The sequence below is a fragment of the Carcharodon carcharias genome, chromosome X (genome assembly GCF_017639515.1).
Source record: "Carcharodon carcharias isolate sCarCar2 chromosome X, sCarCar2.pri, whole genome shotgun sequence".
Lineage (NCBI taxonomy): Eukaryota > Metazoa > Chordata > Chondrichthyes > Lamniformes > Lamnidae > Carcharodon > Carcharodon carcharias.
The window spans coordinates 24,247,776-24,269,954 of record NC_054507.1 but is presented as its reverse complement, the minus strand read 5'-3'; the positions used below and the strand labels follow the sequence as shown (position 1 = coordinate 24,269,954).

Here is a 22,179-nt window from a genome sequence, read left to right as displayed (position 1 = left end):
CAGGTAGACTGAAGGCCCACCCACTACTAGGTCTTGGGGGATCGGTGGCAGGTAATAGTCTTCAGCACTGCAGAGGGTACAGGAAGAGTGCTCCTGAACCTTATGGCTCCATGTTTTTAAAAAGTTTATATTTTGGTGGTGACCTCCAGCAGCCCCTTTAAGGATTGCAAAGCCGCCTGCAGTCCACATTTTCCTGAACACAACAGGTCTTGCACTGGATGCAATAAGGACAGTCCAGTTTTACAAAGGGGGTCTCAAATAATTTTTGGGCCCCTACTGGCATTTGCAAAAGTGTGGAAAGTGTCTCTTGTTCTGCCTTTATCGATTATAGCTGGCATCACTCAGCAATTGTGGACTGTTTAACACTAGATATTTTTGACTTCCATGATTCAAATTGCCCTCATAGTGAGCTTGAGTCCCCTATTTCCCAGTGAGTGTGTTTTGCTCAGATATCTAGGTGAATTTGTAGCATGCCCAGGGAATAAACCCAGAACCCTCTTCAGTTTTATTCCAGCTCCCGTGTGACTCTCTCCTCTTGCCTTCAGAAAGTGTGAATAGTTGTACAGTCCACCAGGCTAACCTGACTTGGCTTCAAACTGCCAGACAGTAAAGAATAAGTGAATTGGAGTCATGACACAACAATATCTTTTTACAATAGTTATTAAGCTTAGCCAGCTCCTCACTGCACCCACCCACCCCCAATCCCAGGCATCTGCCTGACAACAACCACTGATTTGGCAACAATGGTAACAAAGATATGCCGGAACATTCCTATGTGACTAAAGCTAATTTTTAACCCCCTAATGTATTGTGATGGAATTAAAGAAGTGCAGATAAAACCTCAAGACAATAAAGGCTTTTTTGTCACACTCATCTTTCTTTTTCATATGCTGGTTTTGCATTTTCAGCATTGACAGTTTTCCCTTTTGGCCTCCTTATGGACTGTGACTCTATAGCTCTGTTATTGTTACTAATCTAATCTCTGGGTTCAGGCAATAGCACCAACTGCAGAAGGAAAATAGGCTGCTGCTGATCACTAGGAGCGTCAGGAAGAGGTTTTTTTTGAAAAATATACTTTATTCATAAAATATCTGGAAGAACATTTCAAACCATTCCAAAATCACCATCACAAAAGTACAATCAGGTTCAACTTTTACAACGTGTATCACAAGGTGCATCAATACAAACAATGAATATTACAATCATTTGCAGACATTCATTTTGAGCTGTACAGCCCGAGGGGCTCTCAACAGTTCCCAGCCCCTCGGTGTCCTATGGCAGAAAGGTCTTAGACGGCGACCCTTCCCCATTGCACCTTTGCGGTGGCTGCCCCAAGCTTTAGTGCGTCCCTCAGCACGTAGTCCTGGACTTTGGAATGTGTCAGTCTGCAACACTCGGTCAGGGACAACTCTTTGCACTGGAAGACCAACAGGTTTCAGGCAGACCAAAGAGCATCTTTCACCGAGTTGATGATCCTCCAGCTGCAGTTGATGTTTGTCTCGGTGTGTCCCCCTGGGAACAGCCTGTAGAGCACAGAGTCCTGTGTCACAGAACTGCTTGGGATGAAATCTGTAACTTAGAAATAATTGGTTTTCTTTTTTTTAAATGTGACATAGAAATGTCTGAAATCTGAAGCATGATGGGCGCGTCAAAACTTTTATACTGATACAAATATACAACACTACATTGTGAGACAACAAAGTACAGCATTCATTTTTGATTAATGGTGTAATGACCTGATGATATGTGTGCAAAGCGAATAATATTTGCACAATATAGCTGACCTCCTGCAATGTTACTCATGGATAATCTGCAATCAAGAAGGTGGCTATGATATTCAACTGCTAACTTGACTTATGCTTTTAAGGAAACTGTTACAGGGAATACTTGAACAGGTGCCAAGGTCAAACAGAGCTTGATTTGCTGTTTGTTGAAGAAAGTTTGTAAGTGCTTGGACATTTCCAAGTCAGGAAAATTCAACATGAAATGACTGGTCTTTTTTCTCTCTCTTGATACTTTGAAATGTGACATGTGGCATAACACTGATGTTCTCCAAACTTTTCTACGAATGGATAGGTGGAAAGTAGAAAATTCCAGACATGACATGAAAGCAAATGTGAAGTACAATTGGATTGAGAACTTAAATGGCACAAAACAAGCTTCTTCAATAGAAATACATTAAGTTAGTTATGATCGACCAGATAAATGTTTTCAGCATTTGCCAACAGTGACTTTAATAGAATTAAACCTCCCAGGGGGACTTCACCAAAAGAGGGGAATAGACACAGCAGGAGACACAAGAGTTAGGGAGGTGACTGAAGGCAAGGTTGAGAACACTTTTGAAGGTGGAAAGGATGTAGTAAAAAGGGAGTAATTATTGAGACAATTCCAGAATACAGGGCAGTAATGGCTGAGTGGCAGCAGCAGGTGGCATGGTGGGTGTGATGGATGGTGTTCAGATTGGAGCACTGGACAAGTCCAGGGGGGTTCTCCAGGCTGGGTCGGGGCAGAGGAGGAGATCAGTGGAAGAGTAGCATTGATTGAGGTGAGGGACTGAGAGAAGAATGTCGTAGAAATGGGGTGGGAGCGCAGTGAGACTATGGGTAGCAGAGATCGGGAGAGCAGGGAGAAAATAGAAGATGAATGAGGAGAAAGCAGAACTGGGAAGTAGCAACAAAGAACCAGAAGAGCTTGGTCTTGGAGTAGCAGCCAATCTGCACATTCACGAAGACACAGATGAATGAGCTTTGATCCACATGTACAAACTAGGAAAATCTATACATGACTAAAAGAGTCCATAAATAGATGCATGTGTTCAGTGATCAGAGACAAGGTGAAGAAATTCAGTGCCTAATTGGAAGCTCAGGGTTAAGCACTAAGTGGGAGCCAGAGGCCACCTGATGGCAGGGACCTTGACTGTGGCTAGTGAAGGAACGCCAGGACTATTCTAATGACTGATATGTGGACTGTGCTTCCAAGGAATGAGTGTTCTGGCGCTGCCAGATAGTCAGGGACTGATTATTCAGGCAGCAATGTGATGATGAAACTTGGAGGTCTAATTTGGAATGTTGCTTGGAGCTCACCTTCATAGGCGGAGTACAAAGGTCAACGATTTATTGAGCTCTCTTCCTACTTGAGGCAAGTGGAGCAATTTTCAGTCCCCCTCTCCCTTTGAAGCCAGGTGAAGAGGTTCAGGAGAAAGGTGGCGTGTTCTGTGGGCAAGGCCTGGTATCTACTAAACTGGCTTACCACCTCACTTGAATACTCACATGCATTTAAGGGAATGGTGACATAGTAGTTATGTTACTGGACTAGTAATCCAGAAACCTGGACAAATGATCCAGAGCCATAAGTTCCACCATGGCCACTTGGGAACTTAAATTTAGTTAATTAACAAATCTGGACTGAAAAGCTAGTATCAGTAATGATGACCTTTAGGTAAGGAATTCTGCTGTCCTTATCCAACCTGGCCTGTGTGTGACTCCAAACTCATAACGATGTGATTGACTCTGACTCCTAACTGTCCTCTGAAATGGTCTAGCAAGCCATTCAGTTAAGGGTAATTAGGGATGGGCAATAAATGATGCCCACATCCTGTGAATGAATTTAAAACCAAACTGCCAGCAATGATGAGACTTCAGGTGAGCAGAGTCTGAGTTGGATATCAAGTACGATCGAATGGATTGCGAGGATACAATCGAACCATTGGCTGAAGGACTCATTGTTTTTTACTAAATGCCAACGAGAGAAAGCCTGCTGCTGTAGTGGGCGGAGCACTGGAACATTCCAGAAACTGAAAGAGCTGGATACAGGGCCACCATGCTGCAATCGCTTTTAAAAATGGTAATGGATGCCCTGCACCGAGGGGGAAGGCAGGCGATGGAGTCAGGAGTGATGAGAAAATAACGGTTGATTAAATCGTTAACAGTTAAAAGGTAAATGACTAACATTTCTCCTACATAATAACTGAAGTAAATCTACTGTTGTTGTGACTATATGTAAAAATATTGAAATGAATGGTCCGAAGAGCTTGGCCAGGTTGTATCACTGGGTAGGAGCACTGCACAAGAAGGAAGGAACACATCAGGCCCACTGGCATTCAAACCTCCCCCCAACAATGCTACCAGGCAGGGCTTCAAACAACTCACTGGAGCACTGAATGGAGGGACGGTTGCTGGCTATACCTTAATGAGGGTGAGCAAATTGATCAGTGAGTCTGCTTGCTCAAGTGTCCTTACTTGCACCATATGATGCAAGGCATTGATGTTCCCATGCATGTGGTGGAATATTGTCATTGCCCTGAGCTCTTGGATCACTCCCTGTGTGCTCAAGGTATTAAGAGGGTGTTGAGGGGGACAACTGCTGTGCATTATGGCTAAAGTGTTCCTTTATGTGTTTCAGATGCGCAGACCAATGACTTGGCTGTATCCTGAGGTGACCTTGTGGAGGATCCTTGAAAAAGTGTGATGTCCTCTCACTGCTCAAATGTCTTGGCTCTGATTTTGCCCATCGGTGAAGGTTCTTCCTATTGCCTTTCCCCTCCTCTGACGTGACAGTGGTGTTTTCAGGCATCGATGGTGATGGAGAGCTAGATATGGAAGATCCGTGTGTGTGGTGATGTGTAACAAAACACTTCACTCTTTGTAAAGGAAGCAAGCTGTCCTTTATTCCTCAGTTCAAAACCAACCAGCAGTTCATTTTGAATCTATGACCCTTGTAAGCATCTGACTTCTATCCATTTCTCTCTGTTACTTCATTAGCATCTTGTCAATTCACTCATATGACATGCTAATAAGTTACACACCACAATGCTCCATTACAGAATCTAAAGCATTGCCAATGCATGACCTTAGAAATGGCATTTACTGAGGAGATTTTTGCTTTAAAACATCTGCCGCACATGATATTGAATTAGTTGTTTTTATAAAATTTTGTGATGCTGATGAAAGTGGGCAGTGGCCATTATACTTGTGTTCCAGCCACCAAATGATGTGTTAGAAGCACAACTTTAGATTATCATATATGGTGCAGCAACCCACTTAAAAGAAAGTGAACCTGACTACATAACACAAACACAGAAAGGTCATGAATACAATGGGTGCAACCATCAACAACGGCTTGGATTCAGACAGCATTTGTAATGTAGTAAGATGTCCTAAGGTGCAGGTCAAAAATGGATGGGAAGCATCAATGCAAGAGTTAGAGTGGAAAAGACGAGCTTTGAGGAACTTTTTATAAGGTAGGCAGAAAGGTTCAGAGATATAGTGAAGGGCAAGGCCTTGGAGGGATTTATCAAAGGAGAGCAAGGAGGGAAGCAATGGAAGTAGGGGGAGAGGAGCAGAGGGTTAATGGGACAGGATGTGGGTGGCAGAGTTTTCGGCGATATGGAGGCTGGTGAGCAGGACATTAGTGGAGCTGAGTGTGAAGGTAACGAAAGCATGCGTGAGGGTTCAGCTAAGATGAGCAATATTTTAGAGGTAGAAGTAAACAGTCTTGGTGATGGAAAGGATGTAGGGTTTGAAGCTCTGCTTATGGTCGAACAAGACACCAAGGTTGCAACTAGTCTGGTTCAAAATGAATGAGCAGCTGAAGGGGGAATGGAATTGGGGCTATGGTATGGATCTTTTTTGCCAAGAGCTGAATACAATGGTTTCAGTCTTCAAAATGTTCAACTGGGTAAAATTCTGACTCGTCGATGACCTGACATTGATGAGCAATCTAACACAGGTGGTCATGGAGTCGAGAGTTGTAGAGAAGAGGCATCATCAGCACGTGCATGGAAAATTCTAAACTAGGAAAAGGAATAGTCTAAGGTTGAAACTTTCAGCTACATTGGAAGTGGGGACTGGAAGAGAAGCTATTGCTGGAAGTATGTTGGACATGTTGGGATATGTAAGAGGGTAGTACCACGGAGGTAGACAACAGAGAAGAGGCAATGGACAAAGGTGCAGTGATCCACTATGTCAAATGGTGTGGAGAGACGAACAAGGATAAGGATGGATGACAGACCCCCTCTCACAGGATGTTGGTGACATTGATTAGGATGGTCGTCTTGCTATAGGAAGAGATAAACTGGAATGAAGAGATTGAAACAGGGAAATGTGGGAGATCTGAGAATGAAACTGGGTGGGAACAACATCTCCAAATACCTCTGAGAGGAAAGGGAGGATAGAGGTGGAGCAATAGTCAAAGAGGACAGAAGGATTAAGGGCAAGCTTATGGAGAAATGGGAGATGACAGGGGTGTTAAAGGAGGAAGGAGTGATGCCCTTGCAGAGGGAGCCATTAATGATTTCAATCAACATTGAAGCAAGGAATAGCAGTTGGGTTTTAAGGGGTATTGATTAAGGTGAGTGTGGTGAGGCATGCATAGACCAGGGGATGGGGGAAAGCTGCAGCGTGTCATGAGATCAAGGCTGCTCCAACGGGAAAGCCAGAGAAGGAGGAGGCTGTGGCTGAGACAACTGTATGGGTAGTCTGAATCTTAGAGACAGAAAAGTCTAGAAGGTCTTCACATTTGACATTGAACATGCAGGTGGAGGGGGAGGTTGATCACTGAGAAAAGGAATCTAGAATTTTCTTTACTCTCTGGGATGATTCTGGCTTTGCCTGTGGAGAGAAGGTTCCTTCTTGGGAAGTTCACATGTGATCTGAATGTGGATAACCAGGCCAGAGAAGTGCCAGGTGTGCTCACATCTCTGTCAGTCAGACTTGAGGATACAGAGATGGGAAATGTACCCAACTGTACATAAGTTGTTTAAGTATTGCATCGCACTGGGACCTTTGTCTTTTTCTGTTCAAACTATGGCTAACTAATTTTAAGTTGTAAAAACTTTGAGAAAAATGAAATAAACAGAGGATCTATTATATTTGTGTGCAGTGTCATGGAGTAGTTATGAGGGGCGATTCGGTCAGTTTACTGTGAGTTGGGGCTATGGTATGTGGGAGTTTCAATATTCTTATGATGTTTGAGGAACTTTTCTTCACACACAATTTTCATATGATTAACCCTTCTTTATCCCTAAGGTATTTTGTATTTAATATTTTAGTCCAGAATTTGTAAGAGTTAAGCAGCAGTTACATAGTTCAGTCCAAAATGATCAGGATATTTAAAAGGAATCATTTGCTGACTTTGTGCTTCCAAAGGAGCTTGTGTCAAAAATCAGTCACAAGTTATGAGTTTCCGGTCACTTAAGCTGATGATTCACTTAAATTTCCAATATGTGCCCCGCATATGCAGTATGTGAATTCAGGAAATTACTCTTTTTAAAGTTTTGCAGTTAGTATGCACCTGTCCCACTGAAGACATCACACTTTTGCTAAAGATGTAAAACAATCTTAAAAGTAAGTATTTTAAAAAAAGAGGAAGAAACCCAGCCATTTCCTGCTGGTTTTCCTAACCTTGATAACTTTGTCTCAGCCCAAGGACAGGAACTGTGAATTAACAAGTGCTGCCAACCTAGACCTTCAGGATGTGCCTATTTATACAGGGGGAATGCTGGCAATGTGGCCTTATTGAACAGAATGCCACCTTAACTGATAAACGTCATCACTGTGCCTCAGAGTAACACTGGGCGGGGGCAATGGGGGAGTCAGTTAGTTCTTGTTAAGAAGTGCTATGACACTGGTTCTTAAGAACACTCTGCAGGCCACAGCCATTATATTTACTAATGGTCTATTAGTACTGAACATTAAACATTGTACCATTACTTATCAGAGGAAAACCATTCTAACGATTTCCAGTCTCCGTTGCTATAAAGGTGGAAAATATGTCTCAGCATTGCTTTGGTAGTATATTGCTCCTTTGTATTTTTGTGTGTGTGCTGGGCCACTTTTATTTGTAGTCCCTCCTCCGTGTGTTGGGTCTTGTGGCTCCTTTTTAAATTGTAATTGTCAGCGTCCGCCCAGTGAAACAGAGTTAATATTTCAGGTGGATGAGCCCTTATGAAAGATCATTGACCTGAAACGTTAATGCTCTTTCTCACTTCACAGATGCTGCCAGACTTGTTGAGTGTTTGCAGCGTTTTCTGTTTTTATTTTGGATTTCCACTATCCGCAGCATTTTGCTTTTATACCAGTGAAACTGCACCCTGTGAGGGATCAGCACCTATAGGAGAACAGGGGAAGAAATGTTTGTAATCTATTTGATAAATGGTTCATTCCCAGGTCTTTCCATGCCTATTTAGTTGTTGACAAAATGTTGGCGACCTATAAACGCATCCTTTTCTTGTTTAAAAAAAACTTGCATTTATATAGCACCCTTCATGATCTCAGGATGTCCTACAGCCAATGAAGTTCTTTTGAAGCGTATTCACTTTTATAATGTAAATGTGACCAAACAACAGCTGGTAGCTTACAGTGGTGAAAGTGGATTTTTCTTGTGCTGAGATTACTACTTTCTACCTCTGTATGCTGTTGGAGCTCATCCTCACGGTGGTAAATATGCAGAATTTCAGCAAACTTTCTGCCAACAGCAAATTAACAGGAACAAGGCACTTTCACAGTTCAGCAGTAACTGGGTGGAGTTGCTGCATCAATTTGGATAAACGGTCCATGATATTTACAGAAATAGAAATTACTTGCATTTCTGTAGCACCTTTCACATCCTCAGGATGTCCCAAAGTGCTTCACAGCCAGTGAAGATACTCTTGAAGTATAGTCACTGTTATGTAGCAAAAGGCAATGTGCTAATGACCAGATAATCTGTTTTTAGTAGTGTTGGTTGAAGGATAAATATTGGTCAGGTCACTGGGAAGAACTGGCCTGCTGTACTTCACATAGTGTCATGGGATCTTTTATGTCAATCCAAAGCACAGTCCAATGCTCCCTCAGTATTGTACTGGAATGTCAGCCTAGATTATGGGACTCTAGTCTCTGGACTGGAGCTTGAACCCACAACCTTCCGGTTCAGATCTGAAAACGCCATTGCTGAGCCAAAGTGAACAAATTGACTCAGCATCTTCTTTTGCTTACAAAACTCATTAAAAATGACCAGGTAACTGACAGAGAGGCAGTAACAAAATTGCTGGTCAGAATGGGTGGGCTGTTGATACTGTTGTAGTGACATTTTAAGGGTATGGGGAGGGCCTGTTGGTTAAACTAGTCAAATAGAGATTAAAGAATCTCTTCGGGAGGTTTGGATGACAGTGTGGTGCTATGACAACAGCTAGTGCCACAAGCATACTGAGCATGGGTTTAATTGTTTCAACCTCAGCTGTGTCCCTGCTTGGAAGAGCCAAGTTGAGGCCACATGTTCCCACAGAGGGAGGGGGATAGTCCAGAGCTAAGTTTTTACTGAAGGCAGGGACACTCATTTTATGAATAAAACTGTGGGACCGTGTTTGCAAGAGAGCAGCTTAAGCTGAATCTTTTCCCACTTTCCCTACTAGAAATGACCTGATCGCTGCTCAGCAGCCCCCCCTGGTGGCATAGCTGAAATCAAGAAATTGATGCTTGTAGGTAATTGTGGGTTTGAACCTGTATCCTAGTGTATTAAGGTAATAACCGGTCAAAAAACATTTGAGTGCATGTTTGAGCGTGTACGAGGTGACTCAGCTTACATTTTTATTGGTATGATTTGCTGTGAACTGAATACCTGATAACTGACAATAACAACTTGCATTTGACAATTGTTAAATGCTTAGAAAACTGACTTAAAGACCAGCTCCAGGGAGAGACCACTGAGCATGGTTTTGTCTCAGCAGTAAATGAATAGATAAGATTTGACCCTCGAGTTAGAAAAATGTCTGTCAGGACCATCAGAAGATTTCAATGGGAATGGAGTATAAAAATAGGGAAGTCTTGCTAAAACTATACAAGGCACTAGTTTGACCACAACTAGAATACTGTGAACAGTTTTAGTCCCCTTACCTGAGGAAAGATATACCAGGATTGGAGGCAGCCCAGAGAAGGTTCACGAGGTTGATCCCGGGTATGGGGGGATTTTCTTATGAGGAGAGGTTGAGTAGGTTAGGCCTGTACTAATTGGAGTTTAGAAGAATGAGAGGGGATCTTATTGAAACCTATAAGATTCTTAGGGGGCTTGACTGGGTAGATGCTAAGAGGTTGTTTCCCCTTGTTGGAGAGTCTAGGACCAGACGGCATAATTTCAGAGTAAGGGGTGCCCATTTAAGACAGAGATGAGGAGGAATTTCTTCTCTGAGGGTAGTGAATCTGTGGAATTCTTTAACGCAGAGGGTTGTAGGGGCTGGGGTGTCGTTGTATATTCAAGGCTGAGATAGATAGATTTTTAATCAGTAAGGGAATCAAGGGTTATGGGGAAAAGGCAGGAAAGTGGAGCTGAGGGTTATCAGATTAGCCATAATCTCATTGAATGGCAGAGCAGACTCGATGGGCCAAATGACCTACTTCTGCTCCTACGTCTTATGGTCTTATGCCTTGGAAGGAGCTTTTATGTATCTGGAAGCTCCATTGAAAAGTCAAGAGCAGCTTGCTGGATGGTTTCTTTTCTTTTTCCCTTGCCATTGCTATTTGTGAGTTTCTCTTCTTTTCCTGCTGCAGGCAGCGGGGCCACTGCTGTGGTGCAAGCAGCTCTCTGCAAACCCAAGAAGGAGCGTGTGGCAATAAAGAGAATCAATCTGGAGAAATGCAACACAAGCATGGACGAGCTACTGGTGAGTTGTGGTACCGATTTTATGCAAGGGTTTGTCCTGCCAAAGTTTTGTGCTCATCAAGGCTAGTGGTCCAACACGTTGCACCAGTGAACAGCAGGGCATTGGCAGAACCTAGGAGCAGGTCATTGGCCAACCTCAGAGCTGGTGCAGGGCAAGAAAATAAAATCAAATTACAGTCACAGGGTCAATGGGTAGAGCTTGTCCACCACAAGCTCACAGGCTACAGAGAGCTGCAGATCCAAACAGTGTTTCCCAGCTTGGCAGTTGACCTAGTTTGCACCAGTTAGAGAATTAGTTAGAAGTTAGAAAAATTGTGCCTTGATGCATATGGAATAGAATATTACATAAATGGGAATAGAGTTATGGATGAAATTTACCTTTAAAGGGAACAGAATAAATGGGTCCAATAGGAACCTGGATACATTTCTAGATAGAAAAGAAATTTAGTGCTATGATGAAAGGACGGGTGACTGGCTCTGATATACCAGCAAGTCCTGATGGCTTTCATAGCCTTTCTCTATCTCTGAAACATCTTGTAAGATAAAACAGGAATGATGTGACACACAGCCAACAAATACACACTACAGATCATTTTCTAATTGGCTGCTCCCAGTGGGGAGCCTCTCCAACCAGGAGTAGACATCAGAACTTCAGGTGCCATGATTTTCCAATGATTTGAATGAATAAGCAGAAAATTGTCTTCAGCAAATGCCCAAACTGCCAATATCTGCTGACAGGGGACAGGATTGTGAAGTTGGGAATTCAAGACTTGTGAGTACATCTCAAGAGCTCATTTAAGCAATACACAACATATACACCTCAGCAATCCAGCAAATTCATTAAGCTGCTCCCTGAGCTTCTCCTTATCATGAGATGACATTTTACTGGCACAGCAAAAGACCCTTTCCTGACGAGAAGGTGGCACACACTGACACAGTTCTACAGCCACCAGCTGCTGCCCAGTACTTTGACCAAGTGGCCATTCTTTGATGTGTGAACCAAGATAGGTAAGCATTGGCAGTTCGTGCATCTGATGAAGGCTTCACAATGAGGTTCATCCCTGCCCTTGCCCAAAGCCCGCATACACACTCTTTCCATCATGAATCACCAGATACCCATGATTAACAGCTCTAGCTGGGGACCCTGCCTTCCTTAACCAAGTGTATAGAAGGCAATAGTTGTGCTTAGTAAGTGTTTTATGTGACAGCCCCTGTTGTGCCAGCTTGTTTGGGTTGTGGCAGATTGTCATGGACTTAAGAGACACATTTTGAACTCTAGTTAGTATTGTTGTAAAATGCTGACCATTCTGTTTCTCTCTGAACAGAAAGAGATTCAAGCCATGAGTCAGTGCAGTCACCCCAATGTTGTGACCTATTTCACCTCATTTGTTGTGAAGGATGAACTCTGGTTGGTCATGAAGCTGCTGAGTGGAGGTAAGACAGCATAACCCAGAATTTCAGACTGAGATAAGGGGAAATTTCTTAACTGAGTTCTGTGGATTTTTGGAATTCTCTACCCCAGAGAGCTTTGGATGTTCAGTCGAGTATATTCAAGATTGGAATAGATAGATTTTTGGGCACAAAGGGAATCCAGGGATAGAGTGGGAAAGTGGAATGGAGATAGATCAGCCATGATCACACTGAATGGCAGAGCAGGCTGGAGGGGCTGTATGATCTATTCCTGCTCCTATTTTTTATGCCCTTATATATGTACAACAGTCACCTTCCTTTAATAAAACTTTTTTTTATTCGTTCATGGGCTATGGGCGCTGCTGGCTAGGCCAGCATTTATTGCCCATCCCTGCTTGCCCTTGAGAAGGTGGTGCTGAGCTGCCTTCTTGAACTGCTGCAGTCTATGTGATGGAGGTACACCCGAATTGCTGTTAGGGAGGGAGTTCCAGGATTTTGACCCAGCAGCAGGGAAGGAACGGTGATATATTTCCAAATCAGGATGGTGTGTGGCTTGGAGGGGAACTTGCAGGTGGTGGTGTTGATGTAGTGGTTGTAGGTTTGGAAAGTGCTGTCTAAGGCTTGGTGAATTCTTGCAGTACATCTTAGATGGTACACACTGCTGCTACTATGCGTTGGTCGTGGAGGGAATGAATGTTTGTGGATGGGGTGCCAATCAAGTGGGCTGCTTTGTCCTGGATGGTGTCAAGCTTCTTGAGTGTTGTGGGAGCTGCACTCATCCAGGCAAGTGGGGAGTATTCCATCACACTCCTGACTTGAGCCTTGTAAATGATGTACAGGTTTTGGGAGTCAGGAGGTGAGTTACTCGCTGCAGGATTCTTAGCCTCTGACCTGTTCTTGTAGCCACCTTATTTATATGGCCAGTCCAATTCAGTTTTTGGTCAATGGTAACGCTCAGGATGTTGATAGTGGGGGATTCAGTGAGGGTAATGTCATTGAATGTCAAGGGGGCAATGGTTATATTCTCTCTTGTTGGAGATGGTCGTTGCCTGGCACTTGTGTGGCGCTAATGTTACTTGCCGCTTGTCAGCCCAAGCCTGGATATTGTTCAGGTCTTGCTGCATTTGGACATGGACTGCTTCAGAATCTGATGAGTCTCAAATGGTGCAGAACATTGCTCACTGATGATTGCACATCCCCACTTCTGACCTTATGATGGAAGGAAGGTCATTGATGAAGCAGCTTAAGATGGTTGGGCCGAGGACACTACCCTGAGGAACTCCCGCAGTGATATCCTGGAACTGAGATGATTGACCTCCAACAACCACAACCATCTTCCTTTGTGTTAGGTATGACTCCAACCAGTGGAGAGGTTTCCCCCAATTCCCATTGACTCCAGTTTTGCTAGGGCTCCTTGATGCCACATTCAGTCAAATGCTCCCTTGATGTCAAGGGCAGTCACTCTCTCACCTCATCTCCTGGAGTTTAGCTCTTTTGTCCATGTTTGAACCAAGGCTGTAACGAGGTCAGGAGCTGAGTGGCCCTGGCGGAACCCAAACTGAGCATCAGTGAGCAGGTTATTGCTACGCAAGTGCCGCTTGATAAAACTATTGATGACCCCTTCCATCATTTTACCAATGACCGAGAGTACACTGATGGGGCAGTAGTTAGCCAGGTTGGATTTGTCCTGCTTTTTGTGTACAGGACATACCTGGGCAATTTTCCCCATTGCCTGTTAGATGCCAATATTGTAGATGTACTGGAACAGCTTGGCTAGGGGCACGGCAAGTTCTGGAGCACAAGTCTTCAGTACTATTGCTGGAATATTGTCAGGTCTCATAGCCTTTGCAATATCGAGTGCCTTCAGCTGTTTCATGATATCAAGTGGAGTGAATCGAATTGGCTGAAGACTGACATCTGTGATGCTGGGGGCATCCAGAGGAGGCCGAGATGGATCGTCCACTTGGCACTTCTGTCTGAAGATTGTTGCAAATGCGTCAGCCTTATCTTTTGCACTGATGTGCTGGGCTCCCCCATCACTAAGGATGGGAATATTTGTGGAGTTTCTTCCTCCAGTGAGTTGTTTAATTGTGCACCACTATTCACGACTGGATGTGGCAGCATTGCAGGCTTGGATCTGATCCGTTGGTTGTGGAATCACTTATCTCTGTCTATGACTTGCCACTTCTGCTGTTTGGCATGCAAGTAGCCCTGTATTATAGCTTCAACAGGTTGACACCTCATTTTTAGGTATGGTGGGTGCTGCTCCTGGCATGCCCTCCTGCACACTTCATTGAGCCAGGGTTGATCTCCTGGCTTCGTGGTAATGGTAGAGTGTTATGCCAGGCCATGAGGTTACTAATTGTGTTCGAGTACAATTCTGCTGCTGCTGATGGCCCACAGCACATCATGGTTGCCCAGTCTTGAGTTGCTAGATCTGTTCGAAATCTATCCCATTTAACACAGTGGTAGTGCCACACAACACGATGGAGGGTATCCTCAATGTGAAGACGAGGTTGCATCTCCCAAAGGACTGTGCGGTGGTCACTCCTACCGATACTGTCATGGACAGATGCATCTGCGGCAGGGAGGCTGGTGAGGATGAGGTCAAGTGTGTTTTTACCTCTTGTTGGTTCCCTCACCATATGCTGCAGACATAGTCTAGAAGCCTTGAGGACATGGCCAGATCGGTCTGTGGTAGTGCTACCGAGCCAGTCTTAGTGATGGACATTGAAGTCCCCCACCCAGAGTATTTTTTTGCACCTTTGCCACCCTCACTACTTCCTCCAAGTGGTGTTCAACATGGAGGAGCACTGATTCATCAGCTGAGGAGGGGCAGTATGTGGTAATCAGCAGGAGGTTTCCTTGCCCATGTTTGACCTGGTGCCATGAGACTTAATGGGGTCCGGAGTTGATGTTGAGGACTCCCAGGGTAGCTCCCTCCTGACTGTATATCACTGTGCCACCACCTCTGCTGGGTCTGTCCTGCTGGTGGGAGAGGACATACCCAGGGATGGTGATGGTGGTGTTTGGGACATCCGTGAGTATGACCATGTCAATCTGTGAGACAGCTCTCCCAATTTTGGCACTAGCTCACAGATGTTAGTCAGGAGAACTTTGCAGGGTTGACACGGCTGAGTTTGCCATTGTTGTTTCCAGTGCCAATGCTGGGTGGCCTGTCCTTTTTTAGATTTTGTAGTGGTTTTGATACAACTGGGTGGCTTGCTAAGCCATTTAAGAGTCAACCACATTGCTGCGAGTCTGGAGTCACATATAGACCAGACCAGGTAAGGACGGCAGATTTCCTTCCCTAAAGGGCATTAGTGAACCAGATGGGTTTTTATGATATTCGACAATGATTTCATGGTCATTAGACCCTTAATTCTAGATTTTTATTGACTTCAAATTCCACCATTTGCTGCGATGGGATTCGAACCCAGAGCATTACCCTGGGTCTCTGGAATACGAGTCCAGTGACAATACTACCCCCCCCCAACCCCCCCCCAAGTAAATACTGCAGTAATTATTATTTTATGTTCAAGCTCAAGGCTGAGAAATTATGGCAGTGATATGAGATAGTCAATAGTGAGTCAGTAGCACGTTTTACAGCTCGACAAATTGTCTGTTCCATCAAAGTCAGTTTGTTGTTTTATGTTACTGCCCAAGGTGAATTTAATATTAGTGAATGGAACAATGTAGTGTTTTACCATTTATTGGGGTTTGCTAATGAGAGAGAGCGAGAAAGACCAGGAGTGGGAGAGAGAGTGCAGGAGGGGGAAGAGAGAAAGAGTGTGTGGAATGTGGAGTTGAGGCCACAATCAGATCAGCCATGGTCTGAATGAATGGTGGAGCAGGCTGGAGGGACCAAATGGCCTACTCCTGCTCCTAATTTGTATGTTTGTAAGAAAGAGTAGGCAGGAGAGAGAGCAAGAGCTAGAGGGAGAAATTGTGGGAAGGAGAGAGAGTGGGAGGGGGAGAGAAAGAGGGATTTATGTCTGGATGCATGGTGCCCTGAAGGAGAGAGAAAGAGATGGAGAGTCGGGGGGGAAGAGAGGGAGAAAGCGAGAGTGCAGGTGGGGTGGTGGGGGAGAGAGGGAGAAAATGGGAGAGATAGCTAGTGGCAGGGGATATGGGAGAGAGAGAACAGGAGGGAGAGAGAGATTTGTGTTTGGATGCATGGTGACCTGGCCTTTCCTGCTCCTGTTTCAGGCTCTATGTTGGATATAATCAGGAGGACAATTACCAACAATGAACACAAGACTGGTGTGCTGGATGAGCCAGTAATAGCAACAGTGTTAAAAGAGGTATTGGAGGGCTTGGATTATCTTCACAGGAATGGACAAATACACAGGTGAACTTTCAAATCTTCATCTCTAACTCATATTGAGTAGGGGGTGGGGGTCAGGGGGTAATGTCACTCCTAAGGGAATTAATTCAGTAACTTTAAACGAACAGGAAATGGTGCAGATAATCTTCTTATCAAAGTATTGTCTGTTTCCTCATACAGGTGATTCTGGGCATTGGCCAGTATTTTATGGTGAAATTTTTTTTATTTATTCACGGGATGTGGGCTTTGTTGGCTGGGCCAGCGTTTATTGCCCATCCCTAGTTGCCCTTGAGAAGGTGGTGGTGAGCTGCCTTCTTGAACCACTGCAGTCCATATGGTGTAGGTACATCCACAGTGCTCTTAGGTCTAGGTCGATGCCGGGTGGTCCATCCTGTTTCATTCCTTTTTTGAGGGTTTGTAGCAGTTTGATACAACTGAATGCCATTTCAGAGGGCATTTAAGAGTCAACTACATTGCTGTGGGTCTGGAGTCACATGTAGGCAGATTTCCTTCCCTCAGCGACATTAGTGAACGAGATGGGTTTTTACAACAATTGACAATGGTTTCATGGTCATCATTAGATTTTTAATTCCAGATTTTTATTGAATTCAAATTCCACCAACTGCTGTGGCTGGATTCAAACCCCAGAGCATTACCCTGGGTCTCTGGATTACTAGTCCAGCAACAATACCACTACACCATCGCCTCCTCTGTTGTTTTTATGTAATGCCTTTTATGACCTCGGGACACCCCAAGTTTTACTGTAAATGAGTTTTACAGCCAATTAATTACCTTTCAAGTGTAGCCGCTGTTGTAATGTTGGAAAAACGGCAGCCAATTTCTGGACAGTAAGCTCCCACAAACAGCTATATGATAATGACCAGATAATCTGTTTTTGTGATCTTGGTTGAGGGATTACATATTGGCTAGTACACTGGGGAGAACTCACCTGCTCTTTTCAAAAATGACATGAGATCTTGTACGTTCACCTGAGATGTTGGTTTAACATTTCATCTGAAAGACAGCATCTAAAACAATGGAGTACTACCTCAGCACCACAGTGGGAGTGAGAGCCCAGATTATGTGCTGAAGTCTCTGGAGTGGAACTTGAAGCTGCAACCTCCTGACAGAGGTGAGAGCGCTACCCACTGACTCATAGTTGACACAGGTGCCTTAGGGATCAGGTCTTTGACTGTGCCCAGCTTGGGTTGTCTCGGGATAGAGCATATTATAATGAAGGGTTCTGCTAATTGGTCAATATGGCCTCCCATGCAAGGAAGTCCATGAGCAACATTAAGTAATGGAGGGATGACCTGAAACAAAGTGGCAAGAAAGAGGAGGGACACAAGATGTGATCTGAATGTTCAACAATAATCCTTCCAATCTTTTAATATTTATATTGTTTGAATGTGGTTTCCAATTGCAGGGATGTTAAAGCTGGTAATATTCTACTTGGTGATGATGGGTCTATACAAATTGCAGGTAGGTTTATATAAGCAGTACTAATCTCATCATTGTGCGGTAATTCAAAATAATTCCCGTAATGTGCTTCTCCTGTGAGTTATATTACATCAGCCAATAGAGGATTATCAGAATGAATAACAAAATGGATTATGTTTAAAACATGATTTTTAGCACAAAGCATCTCCAGTTACGACCTGCAGACAGAGTGAGTAACAGTGACGCAGAACCGAAAGGTCACGGTGGATTCACAGCCAGTTCTCGGCGCTGTTGTTATTGATTGCATGCTGATTGTACCCTTTAATAGAAATGAGTAAAAACACCTCGCACATCACAGAATCCTTGATAATAACTGTAAGATTAAAGCATTCGGTGCACCTACTTCAAAAACAATGGTGTGGTTTTGACTTTGTATGATAGCCTGTTTTGTATCTCTCCCCATTCTTTGTTCCATTGCGGTCAGATGTAAAACAAACCAAGGTCAAAATAATCCCCAGTCACAGCGCAGCTAAGATCCACAGTCAAATCATAAGGGATGGATGAGAAAGACCATATGCCTTTCAGAACTTGACACCTCCACAAACCATGTCCACTTAGCACCATCATGGGCTCTGAACGAGGAAACCAAAAGTAGCTCTCGAGGAAGGGCTCCCTCATTGTTCTCGGTGGATTGTAGGACAGGAGGAGGTTACTGAGAGAGGAAGGGGCAAAGCCATGGAGGGATTTGAACATAAAGATGAGAATTTCAAGTTCAAGGTGTTTAGGGAGTGGGAGCTAATGTAGGTCAGGTAGGTGAACCGGAGTTCGTGCATGTTAGAATATGGAGCTTAGCTTGTGCTCGGTAATCAAATAAATCTTCAGTAGGTTACTCCACTAAACACAGATTTTAACATCAACCCTTTCACAGGCAGATGGATTAGATTTGGAATGTGAAGGAGATAGTGGGAGGCTCCCAATCTATATTCAGTCTCCAGCTGTGTCTCTTCTGCCGTGCACCATCTGAGGCTACAATGGCAGTGGAGTGACCTCTGGCTGACCTCCACTGACGTCCTAATTGGTCCTTCAGTGTCCTGTGGCAACAGTTACTGATACAAGGAATTTCTTATACAAAAGTGTAATGCTTGACTTCTTCCTCTGTTAGATTTTGGCGTCAGTGCCTTTCTAGCTGCTGGTGGAGATATGACCAGAAATAAAGTGCGTAAAACCTTTGTTGGAACTCCATGCTGGATGGCCCCAGAAGTGATGGAACAGGTAATCCTAGGTTTGAAGTAAACCTTTTGTTAAAGCTGGGGCTTAATTTTACATTATTTCTACTGTCAGAAAATCTAAGCTCCGAGTTGAACCGAACCTGCCCGCAGCTGTTAAGATTTACAAGATAACCCAACCCTGATGCCTGGGGAGGAAAATCAAGCAGAGTGTAAAACAGGCGTACCACCCGAATCTGCCTTGTTTCTGATGGGTGGGTTAGGTTAAAGTTGGGTTTTAAGTTTCCTGAAACTGGGTATCACTGAGTTGGTGCACAATCCTTTTACCTCCAATACTGATAGAATCAAACTTTTGTCCCTTGACAACTGTAATAATCCTATACATGTGAACTAAGTTGGGGTTGTTGTCAATCTCACTCAAAGACATCATTCCCAAGAAATGGTTGTAATACTGTAGGACAGTAGGTGGCACTATTCTGTATTTAGTGTAAGGTATGTAATGGGGTAGAGTAAAGGAGCTTTATTCTGCATCTGGAGGTGATGTTATACGTGACCTGAGAGTCCTCAATGCTGACAGTGGACACCCAAAATGGAGAACATGAAATTCTCCTTCATTGACATTGTTTGCATTGGTAAGCATAAATAAATAACCAGATTGTATTATAGAAAGAGAGAAAGAACTTGTATTTATATAACACCTTCCAGGACCTCTAGATGTCCCAGAGCACCATACAATCAATTAAGTACGTTTTTGAAGTGTAGTCAGGGTTGTAATTTAGGGAATGCGGCAGCCAATTTGTGCACAGCAAGCTCCCACAAACAGCAGTGTGATAAATGACCAGATAATCTGTTTTAGTGATATTGGCCCAAGACAAGGGAGAACTCCCCTGCTGTTCATCGAATCATGCCGTGGGATCTTTTATATAAACTTGAGAGAGCCGTCAGGGGCTCGATTTAATTTCTCATCAAAAAGACAGCACCTCCGACTCAGGACTGCATTGCAGTGTCAGTCTGAATAACACATTGAAGTCCCTGGACTGGGCCTTGAACCCACAGCCTGGAGTTCAAATTCCACCATGGCAGTTTGAGAAATCAGCCTTAAAAATAAAATTTGGAATTAAATGAAAAGCTAGTTTCAGTAAAAGTGACTACGAAGCTGCTGAATTGTCATAAAACCCCAACTGGTTCACGAATGTCCTTTAGGAAAGGAAACCTGCTGTTTGCTTGCAGTCCCACAATAATGTGGTTGGCTCTTCATTGCCCTCTAGGGATGAGTAATAAATTCTGGTCTGGCCACTGACATCCACATCTTGAGAATAAAAAAAGTCAGGCATTATGTAGTGAATATAATGTGCAAAGTACTTCTGTTCAAAAGTACTCTAATATGTGATGCTTGCTCTCTTATACATGTGCTCAGCCTTTGCCATCTTGTCTGTGCCTTTTGCCGATCACGTCACTGATATTCCTGCTGCTCCGAGCCCATTACTGTGATTCTTGCAAGATTAATATCTGTTACAAAGCTTGGAACTGATCAATTACAGGCCATGGGTCTATCACAAAGCATGGAGTGAAACCATCATAAAACATGGAATGGATATTTGAATTGTATCCACATTAGTGCTGAATGTGGTAAAAGGCAAAAGTGTTCAGTTATATTTTATTCTTGGACAAATATGTTTATTTTATTCTTGGACAAATATGTTTAATCTCCAAAGAACAAAGTAACAGAACAGAAATGGTGCAGATATTGGCTTTTTTTTCCAGTGAAACTTTGGATGGGACAAAAGCTGAAATATGTATAATTTCAGTGTGAAACAGTGCTATTGAAATCAGTCTTAACAGTTCGAGAAAAGATTGCTCTCAAATGGATTTTTATTTTATCCCTTCTGATAGGTCATTGACCTGACCTGTTAACTCTTTCTTTCTCCACAGATACTGCCTGAACTGCTGAATGTCTCTGGCAATTTCTATCTTTTTTTTCAGATAATCCTGCAGTAGAGCAGAAGTCACTTGATGCCAGTAGATGTCACTACAGCAGTGAGCACAACACTTTTGCACGCGCCTTGTTTTCTTCTTGCTTGCAGCAGTTACAAACCGATCCCTGACTTGTTATTTAATTGCAGGTACGAGGTTATGACTTCAAAGCAGATATCTGGAGTTTCGGAATAACAGCAATTGAACTGGCAACTGGAACGGCGCCATATCACAAGTACCCACCAATGAAGGTGGGAGTAAACTTATAACAGTTTGTAAAATGATGGATACTTGGTAGTAAGTTACATGAAGGGAATCAGAGGTACATGGGAGTGAATTATATACAGAATCTGGGATATCTGGGGGTGAGTTTTGTACAGAATTAGTTATTACATATGAGATACGACACAAAAACAGGTCATTTAAGCACAACTAGTCCATGCCAGTTTTTCTACTCCTCTAAGCCTTGTCCCATCCTTTCTCATCTAAATCTACCATTATAACCATTCTCCATGTACTTGTCTAGCTTTCGCTTAAATGCATCCATACTATTCATTTCAACCACTCCCTGTGGTAGTGAGGTCCACACTCTCACCCCTAAGTTTTACTGTATTTCCCATTGGATTTATTAGTGACCATCTTATATTGATGGCCCCTAGTTATGCTCTTACCCACAAGAAAAAACATTGTCTCTGTAACCACACTATCAAAATCTTTCATAATTTTAAAGACCTCTATTAGCTTACTTCTTGGCTTTCTGGGAGTGATTTCTGTACAGAATGTGGGATAATCTAGGAGTGAGTTCTGTACAGAATGTGGGATAATCTGGGAGTGATTTCTGTACAGAATGTGGGATAATCTAGGAGTGAGTTCTGTACAGAATGTGGGATAATCTAGGAGTGAGTTCTGTACAGAATGTGGGATAATCCGGAGTGAGTTCTGTACAGAATGTGGGATAATCCGGAGTGAGTTCTGTACAGAATGTGGGATAATCCGGAGTGAGTTCTGTACAGAATGTGGGATAATCCGGAGTGAGTTCTGTACAGAATGTGGGATAATCCGGAGTGAGTTCTGTACAGAATGTGGGATAATCCGGAGTGAGTTCTGTACAGAATGTGGGATAATCCGGAGTGAGTTCTGTACAGAATGTGGGATAATCCGGAGTGAGTT

At 43.5% G+C, this 22,179-nt stretch overlaps 1 protein-coding gene across 1 annotated transcript in view; it reads left to right on the top strand.

Moving 5' to 3' along the window:
* Nucleotides 1-5,384: 5,384 nt before the first annotated feature.
* Nucleotides 5,385-22,179, top strand: part of LOC121273250 (STE20/SPS1-related proline-alanine-rich protein kinase-like) — a 33,789-nt gene continuing 16,994 nt past the window's right edge. Inside the window, exons 1-7 of the mRNA XM_041180281.1 lie at nucleotides 5,385-5,562; nucleotides 10,521-10,633; nucleotides 11,958-12,066; nucleotides 16,252-16,393; nucleotides 17,796-17,851; nucleotides 18,972-19,081; nucleotides 21,159-21,260. Coding sequence (XP_041036215.1) covers nucleotides 5,385-5,562; nucleotides 10,521-10,633; nucleotides 11,958-12,066; nucleotides 16,252-16,393; nucleotides 17,796-17,851; nucleotides 18,972-19,081; nucleotides 21,159-21,260 — 810 coding nt within the window. The remainder of the gene's footprint in view (nucleotides 5,563-10,520; nucleotides 10,634-11,957; nucleotides 12,067-16,251; nucleotides 16,394-17,795; nucleotides 17,852-18,971; nucleotides 19,082-21,158; nucleotides 21,261-22,179) is intronic.